At 41.3% G+C, this 13,700-nt stretch overlaps 1 protein-coding gene across 8 annotated transcripts in view; it reads left to right on the forward strand.

The window, feature by feature from the left end:
* The window catches only part of USP15 (ubiquitin specific peptidase 15), a 142,043-nt gene that overhangs the window by 43,951 nt on the left and 84,392 nt on the right, over nucleotides 1-13,700 (forward strand). For all 8 annotated transcript variants that reach the window (XR_008444694.1, XR_008444693.1, XR_008444695.1 and 5 more), the window contains exons 3-4: nucleotides 500-630; nucleotides 3,772-3,898. Coding sequence is in view for 5 of the 8 variants with exons in the window: in XM_054025313.1 (XP_053881288.1) it covers nucleotides 500-630; nucleotides 3,772-3,898 (258 nt within the window). In the remaining 3 variants the exon portion in view is untranslated. The remainder of the gene's footprint in view (nucleotides 1-499; nucleotides 631-3,771; nucleotides 3,899-13,700) is intronic.

Below are 13,700 nucleotides of genomic sequence, written 5' to 3' on the forward strand. Positions count from 1 at the left end.
CACATCTCAAAGAACACTAGTTACTATATAAGATAAGTAACTTCTCTTTTCCTAGGACTGCATCATGTGTTGTGGATGATTTATTTTTTACAGTAAGAACATTATGTCAAAGTGCTATGTAGGATGGGTGCCGTCTTGATGATTGTAAACTGCATGTCCAGACAGGTTATGGATTTTATATCCATTTCAATTAATAGAAATAAACTACAGCAATCCAACCATCCTTAAATTGGAGACTTCATTGCTAAACATCCCTCCCCCCCCCCAATATTTATAAATTATAGCTTGGTGCTTTAATTCAGTCATAATGTTAACATTATTTGGCTATTGAATTTCAAACACTAAGAAAAGAGTATATTTCTGAGAAACAGTTAATTATTACATTTTTGATTGATATTTTCAGTATTAATTCAGTGGTACATCAAAAACACCAGTGATGATAAACTTGGTCATAACTATGGATTAAAAATCAATTTCTTTCTCTCTCTCTCTTTCACAGATGGTGACTCTCAGTCTCTCAAGGAGCATCTCATTGATGAGCTGGACTACATCCTTTTGCCAACTGAAGGCTGGAATAAACTAGTTAGCTGGTACACACTGATGGAAGGTCAGGAGCCAATAGCACGCAAGGTACGCTCTTGTGAAACTAAGATTATCCTAAATGTAGTCCTGCAGACGCTAGTGGCCCCATTGAAATCAATTGGAGTTCTCCATATTGGGAGCTCACAAAGTCTTGTCCATGATGAATACGTCAACTTAGTATTGTTTAGTTAATACAGTCGCTTTTTTAATATTCAGATTTTAGGAATTGGCTCAATTTAAAAAAAAATGAAAAAATTTAGCAAAGCTGAAGAAGGATGGGTGATTTTTTTTCATTGAACTGAATCCTGTTATTTTTCAAGAAAACCTTAAACTTTAGAGGCTGTTGAATCTCATTAGTGCAAATAATCTTGTAAGATAGTGCTGAAAAAATCTAAATTTTATTAGCTATGGTGTACTTTTCACAATTGTAATATAAAAAATCAGACAAGGTCAGCTTTTTATAACGGTGAATTATGAAGTGTGAATCCAATGTTAATGGCTGTTCCAGACCTAATAAAGATGGCACCAGTAGATCACATAATGGTTCCTCATATGTGATAAATAAACTCATAATCTCTTCTATTCAGCAAATTGTTTTTAATGGTGTCCCAGTTTTTAGCCCCAAAGCACTGTTCTGCTGCCAAAAGTGAGGCCTTTGGTCCAGCTGAACTTCTGAGCACATTAGTCAGGATATGCTCACCCTGCCTCCAGACCCTGACATATCTGGGGACTGCTTGAGAGCTCATTCCTTAGGCACAGTCTGCCCAGAAAGCCTTGGCAAGAACCACTCTTGTATGTACTTGTACAGTGTTGCTTTTCTCCCCATTTTATATAAAAGATGGCTAAGGTCCCTTCTAATTTGGAGATTGCATTTGGATTTTCAGACAGTGATTTCAGGCATCCTATTCTGGACCAGTTACTGAAGGTATATTAATATATTTATGCTACTGTGACCGTTTCCAAGTTGGCCAATATGAAATACCTTCAATTTATGGTAGTCACTGGTTATAATTGTAGTCTTGTTTCTGATAGTCTTCTATGGTTAAGGCTTTGACTTTTGGCACAGCAGGCCCTCACCGTGACTTCAGTGTGGCCCTCACTGTGACTTGAACACAGAATTTACCAGTCTATAATGCTGACAGCTCACCTTTCATGGGCAAGTGCCAGCTGGATCTGTAGAAGAAGGCTCAAGCCTTCATGGACTCCTCTCTCTTTCGTGAGAGGCATGGCGCTCAAGAAATTAAAATTGTAGTATGTAATGGACTCAACATTTATTTATCATTACATGCTGCCTTGCCTATTATTTTGTTTTTATTTTATTTTTAAAAAAACATCCCTGGAACTTTAGTTTGTAAGAGTAAGAATACATCAGGATGGTTATTTTCAAAGACAATTATTTACCCATAATTATTAGTGTCTGAACATATACATTTCAGCAAATGAACAGTTTCTCTCCTTTGGTAAAGGTCTGTAATTTTGCATTGTTAATTCCCCCCCGCACCCTTCCCCCCTTTTTTTTCCCCACCAGTGACTATTATGGGGCTGCTTAGAAGGGACTGACCAATAGAGTACCAGGGATAACATAAATGTCCAAGTAGAATAGCACAACTGCACTCTTCCGGGACTGTTAGGTCAGAGTTGCTCAAAGAGAGATTTTGCCAAGATTCTCTCAAATATGTAGACCCATTAGTGGGAATCAGATGAAATGCATCTTCATGCAGCAATTACAGATACATTTTCTCTCTTTATCTTCATCATTCCCCTCCCCCCCATTTGTTCATTGATTTATCTGTCCTGTTTCCTCTTTAATCTTTCTGTAAGGGGTGGGGGTGCTTTTTCTTTGATTGCTGGGGAACAGCCTCCCCATTTGACTATTTACTTTTCTTTTTATCCCGTATGCTTTGCAGCCATGTTCTTCACTGCTGTGAAACTTTTTGAAGCGGTGTATTCAAATTTAGATTATTATAGCAATGTACGAGGTTCTTGATGTTGCCTAGTGTGGCTCTTTTGGATAAAACAGCAGAGCACCGTCAATGCTATGCTCGTTGCCTTAATCTGAGGGTAAGCCGCACCAAAGCAAATCACAGTCTATATCACTGAAGCCCTTGCATAGATATAAAAACCCCAGTGTAGGTAAGATTTTAAACTTGTGTTAAGATGCATTGTAGTTAAATGTGACACCAGTTGGTAGTCATTACAGCTCAAAGCTAATTGTTAAACACTGGGTGAATAGTTCATTGATGCATATTTTTCCTGTAGTGCTTGCTCTTAAGCAGGTTTGGTACAGCAGATCCCTCCTAGCGATTATTTGGTGCCTTCTTTTTTACCGTATTTGTCTGATGTATCATATATCAGGCTGATGGCTATTTTCAGAACAGTCTACATGACTAAGTACTGCAGTTACACTTTGAAGGATCAAAAGGAAATATATTTAAGAGGTGACCATGAATATTTTTTCTGGATTTACTTTGATTAATTCGCATGTTTCCCTAGCTGCTTTACTGTTTGATAGTGTATATTGCAAAGTAAACATGTAAAGAACAAATTTTAAAGTAACTTGCGTGGAAGAAGCCAAAAACTAATATATCCACCACCAGAGCATAGATGAATGACTTGGCTGGCAGTTCTTGCTTATGTACAATATTTGTTTAAAAAGTCTGTGTTATGTAATATCCAGAATTGTTAATATATTGTTATAGTAGTTCTTAAAGTTTTATTGGTAGTAAAAAAAGGGAATTTTTTAACTGTATGTCATGGTTTAATATATGGAACTAGTAAAAAAATTGTTTTTAATATTTCAAGGAACTAACTCAGACTAAACAGATTTTAAAACTGAAAAAATTTCAATTTTATTAATGTACATTTTGATTATATGCACACTTGTATCATAGGTAAATATATAATGTTTAGTATTAACATATGTACATATAGAATTCACAGAAAAAGAAATAGTTGTCAGAAAATTCAACTTTTTCAAGTACTGAATGTTTTCTAAAAATGTTATACGAGCATTTTATTTTTGATATTTGCATTTATAACTGGCTTAATATAATTTGTACCTTTTATGTTCACTGAGTTTTTATTAGTTTCCTAAAGAGGTTTCTAAAAACAAGTACATGTAAGTATGTGTATCTAAATATATTTAGATTCATAGCAGACACTGATCTGTTGTTTTTGGGGTTTTTTCAGGTGGTTGAACAGGGTATGTTTGTAAAGCACTGCAAAGTAGAAGTATATCTAACAGAATTAAAGCTGTGTGAAAATGGAAACATGAACAATGTTGTGACACGAAGATTTAGTAAAGCTGATACGATAGGTATGCACAATTTTCCATATTCTATAACAGTAAATAGCTGCATTTAATGGTATTTGAGAGTATGGCTTAGATTCTGAGTTTTATATATGTTTCTTCTACAAATTTCACAAGGATGAAAAAATAGATAAACTATAAGTATAATAATAGCAGTTCATTTTTTGCAAATTGTAACAAGATCAGGTTTGTTTGAGTCAAAAGTAGAATCTGATCACTCATCAAATGCTGTTTTTAACTATAATACAAATAGCTTTTACTTTTAAAAATGAAATTTGGCATTTTGATAAATAAGCAACTGAGGTAACTATGGAAACATTTTTATTTCTTGTCTTTATTGGATGCTACGGTGCTGCTGCTTGATAATTTTCAGTGTGTAAAAATTATATAATGATACAGCACATTTATTGGTTTTGGCCCAGGCCTTGATGATGAATAGTGTCATGGTGATGGGAGGGATAGATACACCAGCATGAGAATGTATTGATTATTTTTGAAACATTATTGGCTAAAGGTGACTTCAAAGGGGGAAAATTATGCCCATTTTTCTTCTTTGATATATAAAGGAAGGCTGACTTTTTTTTAAGGTGACAAGGTGGGTGAGGTGATATCTTTTATTGGACCAACTTTAGAGAAACAAGCTTTTGAGCTCATATAGTGCTTCTGCATATCTGGGAAACTATTTCAGAGTGTCACAGCCAAATAAAAGGTGGAACAGATCGTTTATAATGTAGCTAATACACATTTCAAGAGACCGTTCAAGGTGAAGTGGCCTTTAAGGCTCCTCCAGTCATAGGGAGGAAAGGAAGGGGAGGGAAAGCTGTGAGGGGTTGTTAGAAGGTGACAAATGGTTGTAATGAGCCATAAATGCAGTTTCTCTATTCAGTCCATGATTTTTAGTGTCTAGCAAAGTTATGAATTCCAGTTTCCAGGCCCATCTTTTTAAAGTGTTGTGCCGGTTTTCTTTGAGGATAAGGACTGATAGGTGAGATACAGAGTGAGTGATTTGTGAAAAATGTTCACCCACAGGTCATGTGGTAACTTCTTTATGGTAATATAAAGCCTATATCTGGTCTTGTCTACCTTAATATTGCAGAGGGACACCTACAAACAGCTGTAGGTCACGTTTTTAACATCTGTGAAACCAATTTTTGATCAATTTTATTGCTGGCTTTCATCAAAAAAATACAATTAGACTGCATGAAAGCATGTTAATTGCTTCAGTCTTATTTATGTCTATATAACACTTTTAAATCATCTTATGTAGTTCTTCAAACGATTCTCCATGTAGATTCCACTCATGGTACATGTGCATCCCTTGTACATGGAATCTGATTCTTTTGGACAGCTGTGTCTATTGCGATCATGCTTGCGCCTCAGATGTCTTCATCCATGCGCACACACAAGGGCTCATACATCCCTCAGTTCCTTCTTACCACCTGTGGTGCTCTAAACTGTCCACCCACTTCTTTGCTCACTGTGCTAGTATGTTTTACTCTTGCTACTTAGTTAGTTCCCTGCTGTTGGCTGTGTGTGTAATATATACACAAACACACACACTATCTATATCTATCTGTATACCCACACACACTATATGTATTTCTAGTTAGATTTTAGTCTTTAGGCTAGACAACCCCTGCATAATGGCTCTAGCAATGCGACAGAGAAAAAATCCCTGAGATTCAAAACTGCCCTGGTGGAAAGTATTAGTGCTACTTAATGATGGGCACGCCTGGTGCTTGTTTTGCCTAGGAGAAAGACACATTTCAAAGCAACATTCCATATATTGCTTCCCCTCCTAAGAACTGAGAAATCTAGAGCAGTGGCTGTCAACCTTTCTAGACTACTGTGCCCCTTTCAAGAGTCTAATTTGTCTTGTGTACCCCCAAGTTTCACCTCACTTAAAAACTTACAAAACCAGACATAAAATACAAAAGTGTCACAGCACACTATTACTGAAAAATTGCTTACTTTCTCATTTTTACAATATAATTATACAATAAATCAATTGGAATATAAATATTGTACTTACATTTCAGTGTATAGTATACAGAGCAATGTAAACAAATCATTGTCTATGAAAATTTACTTTGTACTTACTTTGCTAGTGCTTTTTATGTAGCTTGTTTTAAAACTAGGCAAATAGCTAGATGAGTTGATGTACCCCCTGGAAGACCTATGAGTACCCCCAGAGATACAAGTACCCCTGGTTGAGAACCACTGAACTAGAGAAACCGCCTAAAGTTGTTCCTCCTCAAGCACTTAATGCAAACTTCCTCAGACACCAAAACGAAGGATGTTCCTACACCACCGTCAAGGCTACATCAGTTAAGAGGCCCTAGTCATCCACCTCTGCTGCTGACTCTGACGTGGACAGAAAGGAGCACTGCTCCAAAGATGACACAGGGCATAGGTTGTTTGTCTTAGTTTCAACCATCCAAGGGCCAAAAGAGAGAGAGAGAGAGGCCGCTCAGGTGCCCCAGTCCCAACTAGTAAGAAAGCATCAGTGGTACTCACTAAAGCTGTGGACTGGGTTTCTCTCAGTATAGATTCTTACTCATCAACTTTGGTAGCGAGTGTTTTGGTACCTGGAGATTCAGTACCCACCGCTTCCATATTTGTTTCCTTGGACGGTGTTCTTTGGTACACAGGGCATCGGTACCTCCTGTCTCCAAACTCCGTGCATATACAGTACTGAGTGATTTAACTGTGGGTCCAGTGGGACAACTCATGTTGTCTTGAGAGATTGAGCATGGTGATATCTAAGCCCCACCTCTGAGTTATTGGTATGCAGATGAAGGAGATACTTTCAGTTCTGATTTCATCCCCTCAGAGGTGGGGCATTCCCAATAAAACAGCACTCCCTTGGAGGATGTGTACCTCACAGTCCCATCTGGACAGAGTAGTGAGTGACCAACTACTCACCCTTCTTTACCCCTCGAAGCATAATGGGAATCAGGAAGGGTTCTAGACGGGACAATAGGAAATGACCTGCAGCTCATAAGGAACATATACCTACCAACCCTTGCCCTGCTGAATGCCCTAGTATGCAGCTGTATTCACACAAATCTGCACCATCTGCCTTTCCAGAGTTAAATCCCTTTCTCCAAAGAGTCAGTACAGACCATTCCAGCCAGATCAACTAGTGCAGCCTGAGATAATGAAAAGATAGAAGGAGGAAAGCAATGAAGAACAATGTCTGCAAAGGGAAGAACAGCTGGTCTCCACTGCAATCTCCTCATCCTCTCCTGATGAGGGAATAAATCCCTTTACTTCTGCCTCAGTAGATGATTTTATTGCATTCCAGACATCATCAAACACATGGCAGATACACTGGATATGCCACAAGAAGAGGTGCAGAAGAAATCTCGCACGCTTCTAAATATCCTGCACTCTTCCATTCCTGGCAGGCTTGTCACGCCAATATATCAAAGACCGTGAAAGCCTGCAAAATCAACACCACAATCAATACAGGTACCAATACTGGCCACATCAAAGCAAGCCAACACAGAAGGCAGTATGTTATTTCCAAAGGATCTGAATACTTTTATTTCCCACCCAGAAATGGGATCGCTTGTAGTAATTAATCACTGTCCAGGAAAAGTCAAAACAGGCACCTCCCAAATTCACACCCAGAGAGAAGGATTTGAAGTTCAGCCTCTTCAGGCACAAGGTATATTCATCTGTCAGCCTCCAGATGCACGCGGCTAATGAGGCCGTCCTCTCCAAATATAATTATACTTGAACTGGGATAAGTGGTCTCAGATTTTAAATGAGTTACCACAGGAACATTGAGAGGAACTAAGGACTTATCTACACTGACTTATCTAAAACAGATGAGGGTCTCCGTTCACTGAAGTATCTAGGGTGGCTCTTCATTCATTGGGTCTGTACATTCCAGCCTCAAGAAGGAAACAAGCAAGGTGACAAACTTTCTTTGGGCAGTTTCCCTTCTCTGATGATGACCTTCAGCATCTTCCTCACATGCTGCACATCTGGGCCTTCAACTACACAGCATGTGTGACATCAGTGTCAAGAGCTGGCAGAACCTCTTGAGGATTTTTTCTCTTTATTCTTTGCCTCAACCCCTTTGGCAACTGCTTTTTTTATTTTTCAGAAGCCTGGATTGTGATCACTGTGGACCAGTGAGTCCTGGAGATTGTAAGCAAGAGGTAATCTATTCAGTTCCAGTCTCTTCCTACTCCTTACGTTTTTCCCTGTTCCTTTTCAGGAAATGCTCTTAAAACAAGAAGTCGACTCCCTTCTGTGACTTGGAGGAGGACTCCTCAGTGTGCAGGGGATTTTATTTCCATTATTTTATCTTGCCAAAGAAGAAAAGGGTTGGCATCCCATTCTGGACCTTTTTCTGAACAAATCAGTCTGTCTCAATTTCAGGATGGTGACTCTGACCTCCATAATTCTTTTGTTAGATCCTCAAGACTGGTCCACAGATCTCGACCTGCACAGTGCCTGCTTTCACATAGCCATTCATCTGGCTAACCATACATAGCTCCAATTCCTAATAGGAATATCTCACTACCAGTATGGGGTCCTGTCTTTTAGTCTTGACACAGCCCTAAGATTATTCACCAAGTCCTTGGCAGGTGTGGCAGCTCATCGAAGGAGACAAGAAATCCAAGGTTACCCATATCTAAACAATTGGCTGATCCAAGGAAAATCACTGCAAAAGGTGACTGACTCAATTCAAATACCTTTAAAGCACTTCTCCACTCTGGGCCTCAAAGTTGTCAGAGAAAAATCAGCACTTATACTTACTCAGAATCAAAACATAGTGTTCATTGGAGCTACCTTAGATTCCAGATCAGCAAAAGTTTATCTTCTACAAGAAAGATTCCAAACAATAGTGAACCACCTCAACCAACGTCAGGCTTACCTAAGGACATAAGTGAGAATATACCTCAGACTCTTGGGACCCATGGCCTTATGCGCCTACATGATGCAGTTTGCCAGACTTCACCTGTACTTCATGCAAGGATGGATGAAATCAGTGCATCTATCCAGCAGACTCTACATAGACATATGATGGTCACAGTCCTGCAAGAACTGCTTTCATTAAACTGGTGGAAATGCACTCTTCAAGTATGCAACATTTGACCCTTCTCTGCACCTGTACCTGCCAAGACTCTGGTGATACACCTCCACTCTGGAGTGATGAGCTCATCTAGATCATCTTCAGACTTGGGCTTGTGGTCCCTTCACAAAGCTTATCTACATATAAACATTGCAGAGCTCAGAGCCGTTGTCTAGCATGCAAAGTGTTTCTTCCTCTACTCCAGGGATACACAATCCAGATCCTGATTAACAAACATTGTGTCAGCAGACGGAGAGGAGCTAAGTCATCTTTGCTATGTCAAGAAGCTATTTGACTTTGAAGTTGATCTGTGTTTCTAGGCCCCACCAATGGCCCTGCATCTGCTAGGCATTCAGAACTCTCTAGCAGATCCCTCAGCAGACAGTTTTCAGACACCCATGAGTGGCCTGTCAAGAATACAGTGTTAGACTTTTGCAAGTGGGGCTATCCATCGATGGACCTATTTGCCACAGTCTAGAACAAGAAATGCCAAGTGTTCTGCTCCAGAGGATGCTCCAGTCTGGGCTTTCTGTCAGATGTCTTTCTTATCCACTGGACATGTAGACTGATCCCTATGATACTGAGGGTCCCGAGGCAAGAGGCAGAGTAGATAATCATGGTAGCCTTCCCTTGGGCAAGGTAGTTTTAATGTTTGAATCTGTTCAACCTCAGCCCAGCCCCTGGTCACGTCACCTCCCCTGTTCAACATAGCATCATAGAACAACTGAGATCCTACACCTAGACCCAGCTTTGTTACATTGACAGCCTGGATGCTGGCTGGATTTTCTATCTGTTCCGTAAAGGTCCATCCATCAACAATATCTGCACATCACTCTACTATCCAGGGCTACACTGTATTTTTCTCACAGTACAGCATCTAGATTCCTTAAGAGCCTCATGCTTATTTTTCTCCTACTTCAGGAGCTCTCTGCCTCCAGAACCCCTTAACACAGTGTTAACAGGGTAGATGGGTCGCCCCCTCTGAGCTCTTAGCAACCTCTTTCCTTTACTACCTATTGATGAAGACTGCCTTTTAGTAACCTTTACATCATCTCAAAGGAAAGGGGAGATTCAGGCCCTCATGGCAGGTCCCCCTTAACTGTATCCTTCTGGAACAATGTATACTCTCCGGCCTCATCTCAAGTTCCTGCCAGAAAGTGGTTCAGAGTTCCATATGAACCAAATCATTCACCTGTCTTCTTCCCCAGCCTCACTCAACCCCAGAGGAAGCAAAATTTCACACACTTGATGTAATAATGCCATTATCATGCTTTCTTAACCGATGCAGTCATTCAGGAACACACCTAGGCTATTTGTGGCTTTTGCTGAAAATGTTAAGCATCAGGAAATATCCTCAGATTATCAAAATGGGTTTTTTGCTGTACAAGAACACGCTATGAGTTAGCCAAGTTAGATCCACCTGACCACATTAGAGCTCATACAACTAGTGCTCAGGCAATCTCTGCTGCCTGTTTGAAAAATGCCCCTATTTCTGGATCTGGTAGATCAGTTATATGGAGCTCAGCCCATACGTTTACAAGAACCCTACTTCTTGGTAGAGGCTTCTAGATTGGATGCTTGTTTTGGGAGGGCTGTCCTGCACTTGTTGTTAAGTAGGACTCCTAGTACCATCTTCCAACCAAAAGTATAACTACATGTTAATCACCAAGAGTGGAATCCATGTGGATAGGCACTTGAAGAAGAAAGGTTACTTACCTTAAAGTAACTGGGGTTCTCTGAGATGAGTTGTCCATATGGATTCCATGACCACGGCCCTTCCCCACTATTATGAGATCCTACTTCTGAGAATCTGTATTGGCAAAGGAACTGAAGGATGGTTGGGCCAGCTCTATCCCTTTATGCCCTCAGATAGGAGTGGGGGTGCAAGGATATGTAAGGTTCATGTGCATGGGGTGCATACCCATCAAGAGTGGAATGTATGTGAACTGCACATCTTGAACCACACTTACTGTAAAGTAAGTGCCGTATATACTCGATCATAAGCCGGTTTGTTTATAAGCCGACTTCCCCCCCACCCCCCCAAGATTGATAAGTAGAAATGGAAATTTTTTATAACCCATTCATAAGCCGACCCTATAATTCAGGGGTCAGCTAACTTTGGCTCCTGGGCCATCAGGATGAGCCGCTGGTGGGCCGAGATGATTTGTTTACTTTGAGTGTCCGCAAGCATGGAGGTAAACCTAAGTAAACGAAGTGTCCCGGTGCACCAGCTGCTAACCATGATGGGCCGGGACAGCAACTGGTGGGGAAATTTTGGGCGGGGAGAAGCTGGGAGTCAGGGGAGTAACCCCTTTAAGCACCCCCCACATGACCCCACCCCTAGTCTGGGACCCCAACACTCTTCTCATCCTATCCCTTCCCACCTTATCTGGGGAAGGCCATGTTTCTGGCAGGCTGGGCAGGGCGGCCGCAGCCTGCTCCGGCACCCAGAGCTGCAGCTGCTTCGGAGGCTGGGGGGAGAGCAGCGTGGCCAGAAGCAGAGAGACTCTGGCCCCGTCTCTTCCCTCTTCCCTTCTGGCTGTGCTGCCTCTCCTTGCTCCCTCTGTTGTGGGGAGAGACTGTGTCCCACCTTTCCCTCTCCGTACCCGTTCATAAGCCGACCCCCTTCTCTGGTGCTTCCCTTTTTTACTAAAAAAAATTTGGCTTGAACGAGTATATATGGTAACTTCTTTATTCTGTTTTTAGATTAAAGAAATTTTAGTAATTGGTTTAAAAGAAAACATTTTTTTGCTCAATATTATTCAAAATTCATAGGATACAAATTCACTTTAAATAAAAATGAATACAGAAAAGTCTGTTAATCAAGCTAATTGTGCACATATACTTGTTGAAGTGCCCCAGTTACACTGTCATGGAACACTAGTATTGCAGTGGTCAGGCAAGGTACACTTTTCCCGTGAACATAGGTATGCATACATATTGTGCTGCCATAAGAGACCATTGTGACTTGCTATCTCATAATAGCTCACCTGGAGAGGCTAGAATAGGAAATATAAATATGGTGCTGTCACTAAGGAATAGCTCTGCAGTGCCCATAATACTGGCAGATACTGCATTAGATGCATAAAATAATGAAAATACTCTTTGTGAAAGACTCCATCTATTAATGGGTCAGTCTCTAATTGGAAAAGACAGTAATGATAAAAAGTTTGAATATCTTAAATATTTCTGACTAAATTGGGTCCTTCATTTTAAATGGGTTGATAATTAAATGGATCCAGAGTGTGCATATGTTTAAGAGCAAAGTTCTAAGTTTAATTTGAAGTAATTATAGAAATAAAGTTAATGCAACAAATATTCAGGAAATTGATAAATAAACCTAGTGTCCTGTTATAATAAACATAGGGTGACCATATTTCCCTATACTGAATACAGGGCACCTGGTAAAACTACTCATATTCAAGCAAGTTCAACAGCAATCAGTCAGAACTATGCAGTACAAACGTTCAAATTAACATAATTGACTGAGCCCCTGTTAAAAAGAAAAACTGCATAGATAGATTCTTTTTATTTACCTTCTTATCTTTAAGGCATGGGGAGAGGTGACACACACACTGCGGTGTACCTTTCTGACAGGAAGGTGACACACTGACCCGACTCTCCCTGTCCGGCACTCTTCACCCTCCGTGTCTGGCTGGGCCCCCAGGACCTAACTCTCTTGGTACCAGGTGCCGCATCTTCCCAAGGCAACACATGGGGGAGGGCATGCAGGGTCACATGCCCCCTTCTCCCCCCCCCCCCCAGGAATTTCTGCCAGGGTTCACACCAGAACATGGCCAGCAGCAACTTTTTGGCACTGTGCGGGAGGGAAGGGCCAGGAGCTGCTTCCAGCCATGCCAGGGGGGCAGGGAGAGAGATGACCTGGCTCTCCCTCTGTGCCCTCCCTCCTCCTCCCCCCCCTCCCCCCTCCCCGGCTTCCCTATGGCTGGAAGCAGCTTGTCCCTTCCTGCCTGCACAGTGTAGAAAGGCAGCTAACATCTCCAGGCTGCTGCTGGCCACCAACGTAACCCAGCTTCCCCGTCCCCCATCTACAGCGCGAGCAGGAAGGTGTTAAACCCTAAGGATGTGCATAGTGCACCAGGGCCCAGAGAACTTGATTGCAGGGGCTTCAGTGAACCCAGCAGGAGAGGTGGCTCAGCAGTGGGAGTAGCCCCGTGCTCCCTGGGAGCAGGACCCAGGTCAGGGAGGCAGGCGGGGGCAGGCAAGGAGGGTGCTAAGCCCTTGCCAGTGGGCCTGCTGTGTAGGGGCGTGAGAAGGCTCAAAATCACTCCCCCCACTACCTCCTCCCCCCCCCCCCCCCGCCGCCGCCACTCCAGAGCTTAGGTGAGGGACGGAGAGGCCAGTGCTGTGCAGGGCTATGGCACATGCAGGACCTCAGAACTGTTAAATAATGTGAATAGCCTAATTTAACTTTTACTTTCATACTAAAAATATGTTAATCACTATACAAGGAGTTTGTATGAAAGAGGTACAGTCCAAACCCTGGTGGAATGAAGTAGTCCATAAATAAGGTTGTTTCAACGTGAAAAATATAGAAGCTGATTCATATAATGTAAACTAGCTGATATGTATGCTACATAACACTAAAAGCATATGTATTTAGGAAAACTGACTTTTGCTCACTCCTGATACTGATGTCTGAAGGCTTGAAATATAAGCAGTTATTACTATAAATGAATTATGTTGAGCCTACCT

The sequence above is a fragment of the Malaclemys terrapin genome, chromosome 1 (genome assembly GCF_027887155.1).
Source record: "Malaclemys terrapin pileata isolate rMalTer1 chromosome 1, rMalTer1.hap1, whole genome shotgun sequence".
Lineage (NCBI taxonomy): Eukaryota > Metazoa > Chordata > Testudines > Emydidae > Malaclemys > Malaclemys terrapin.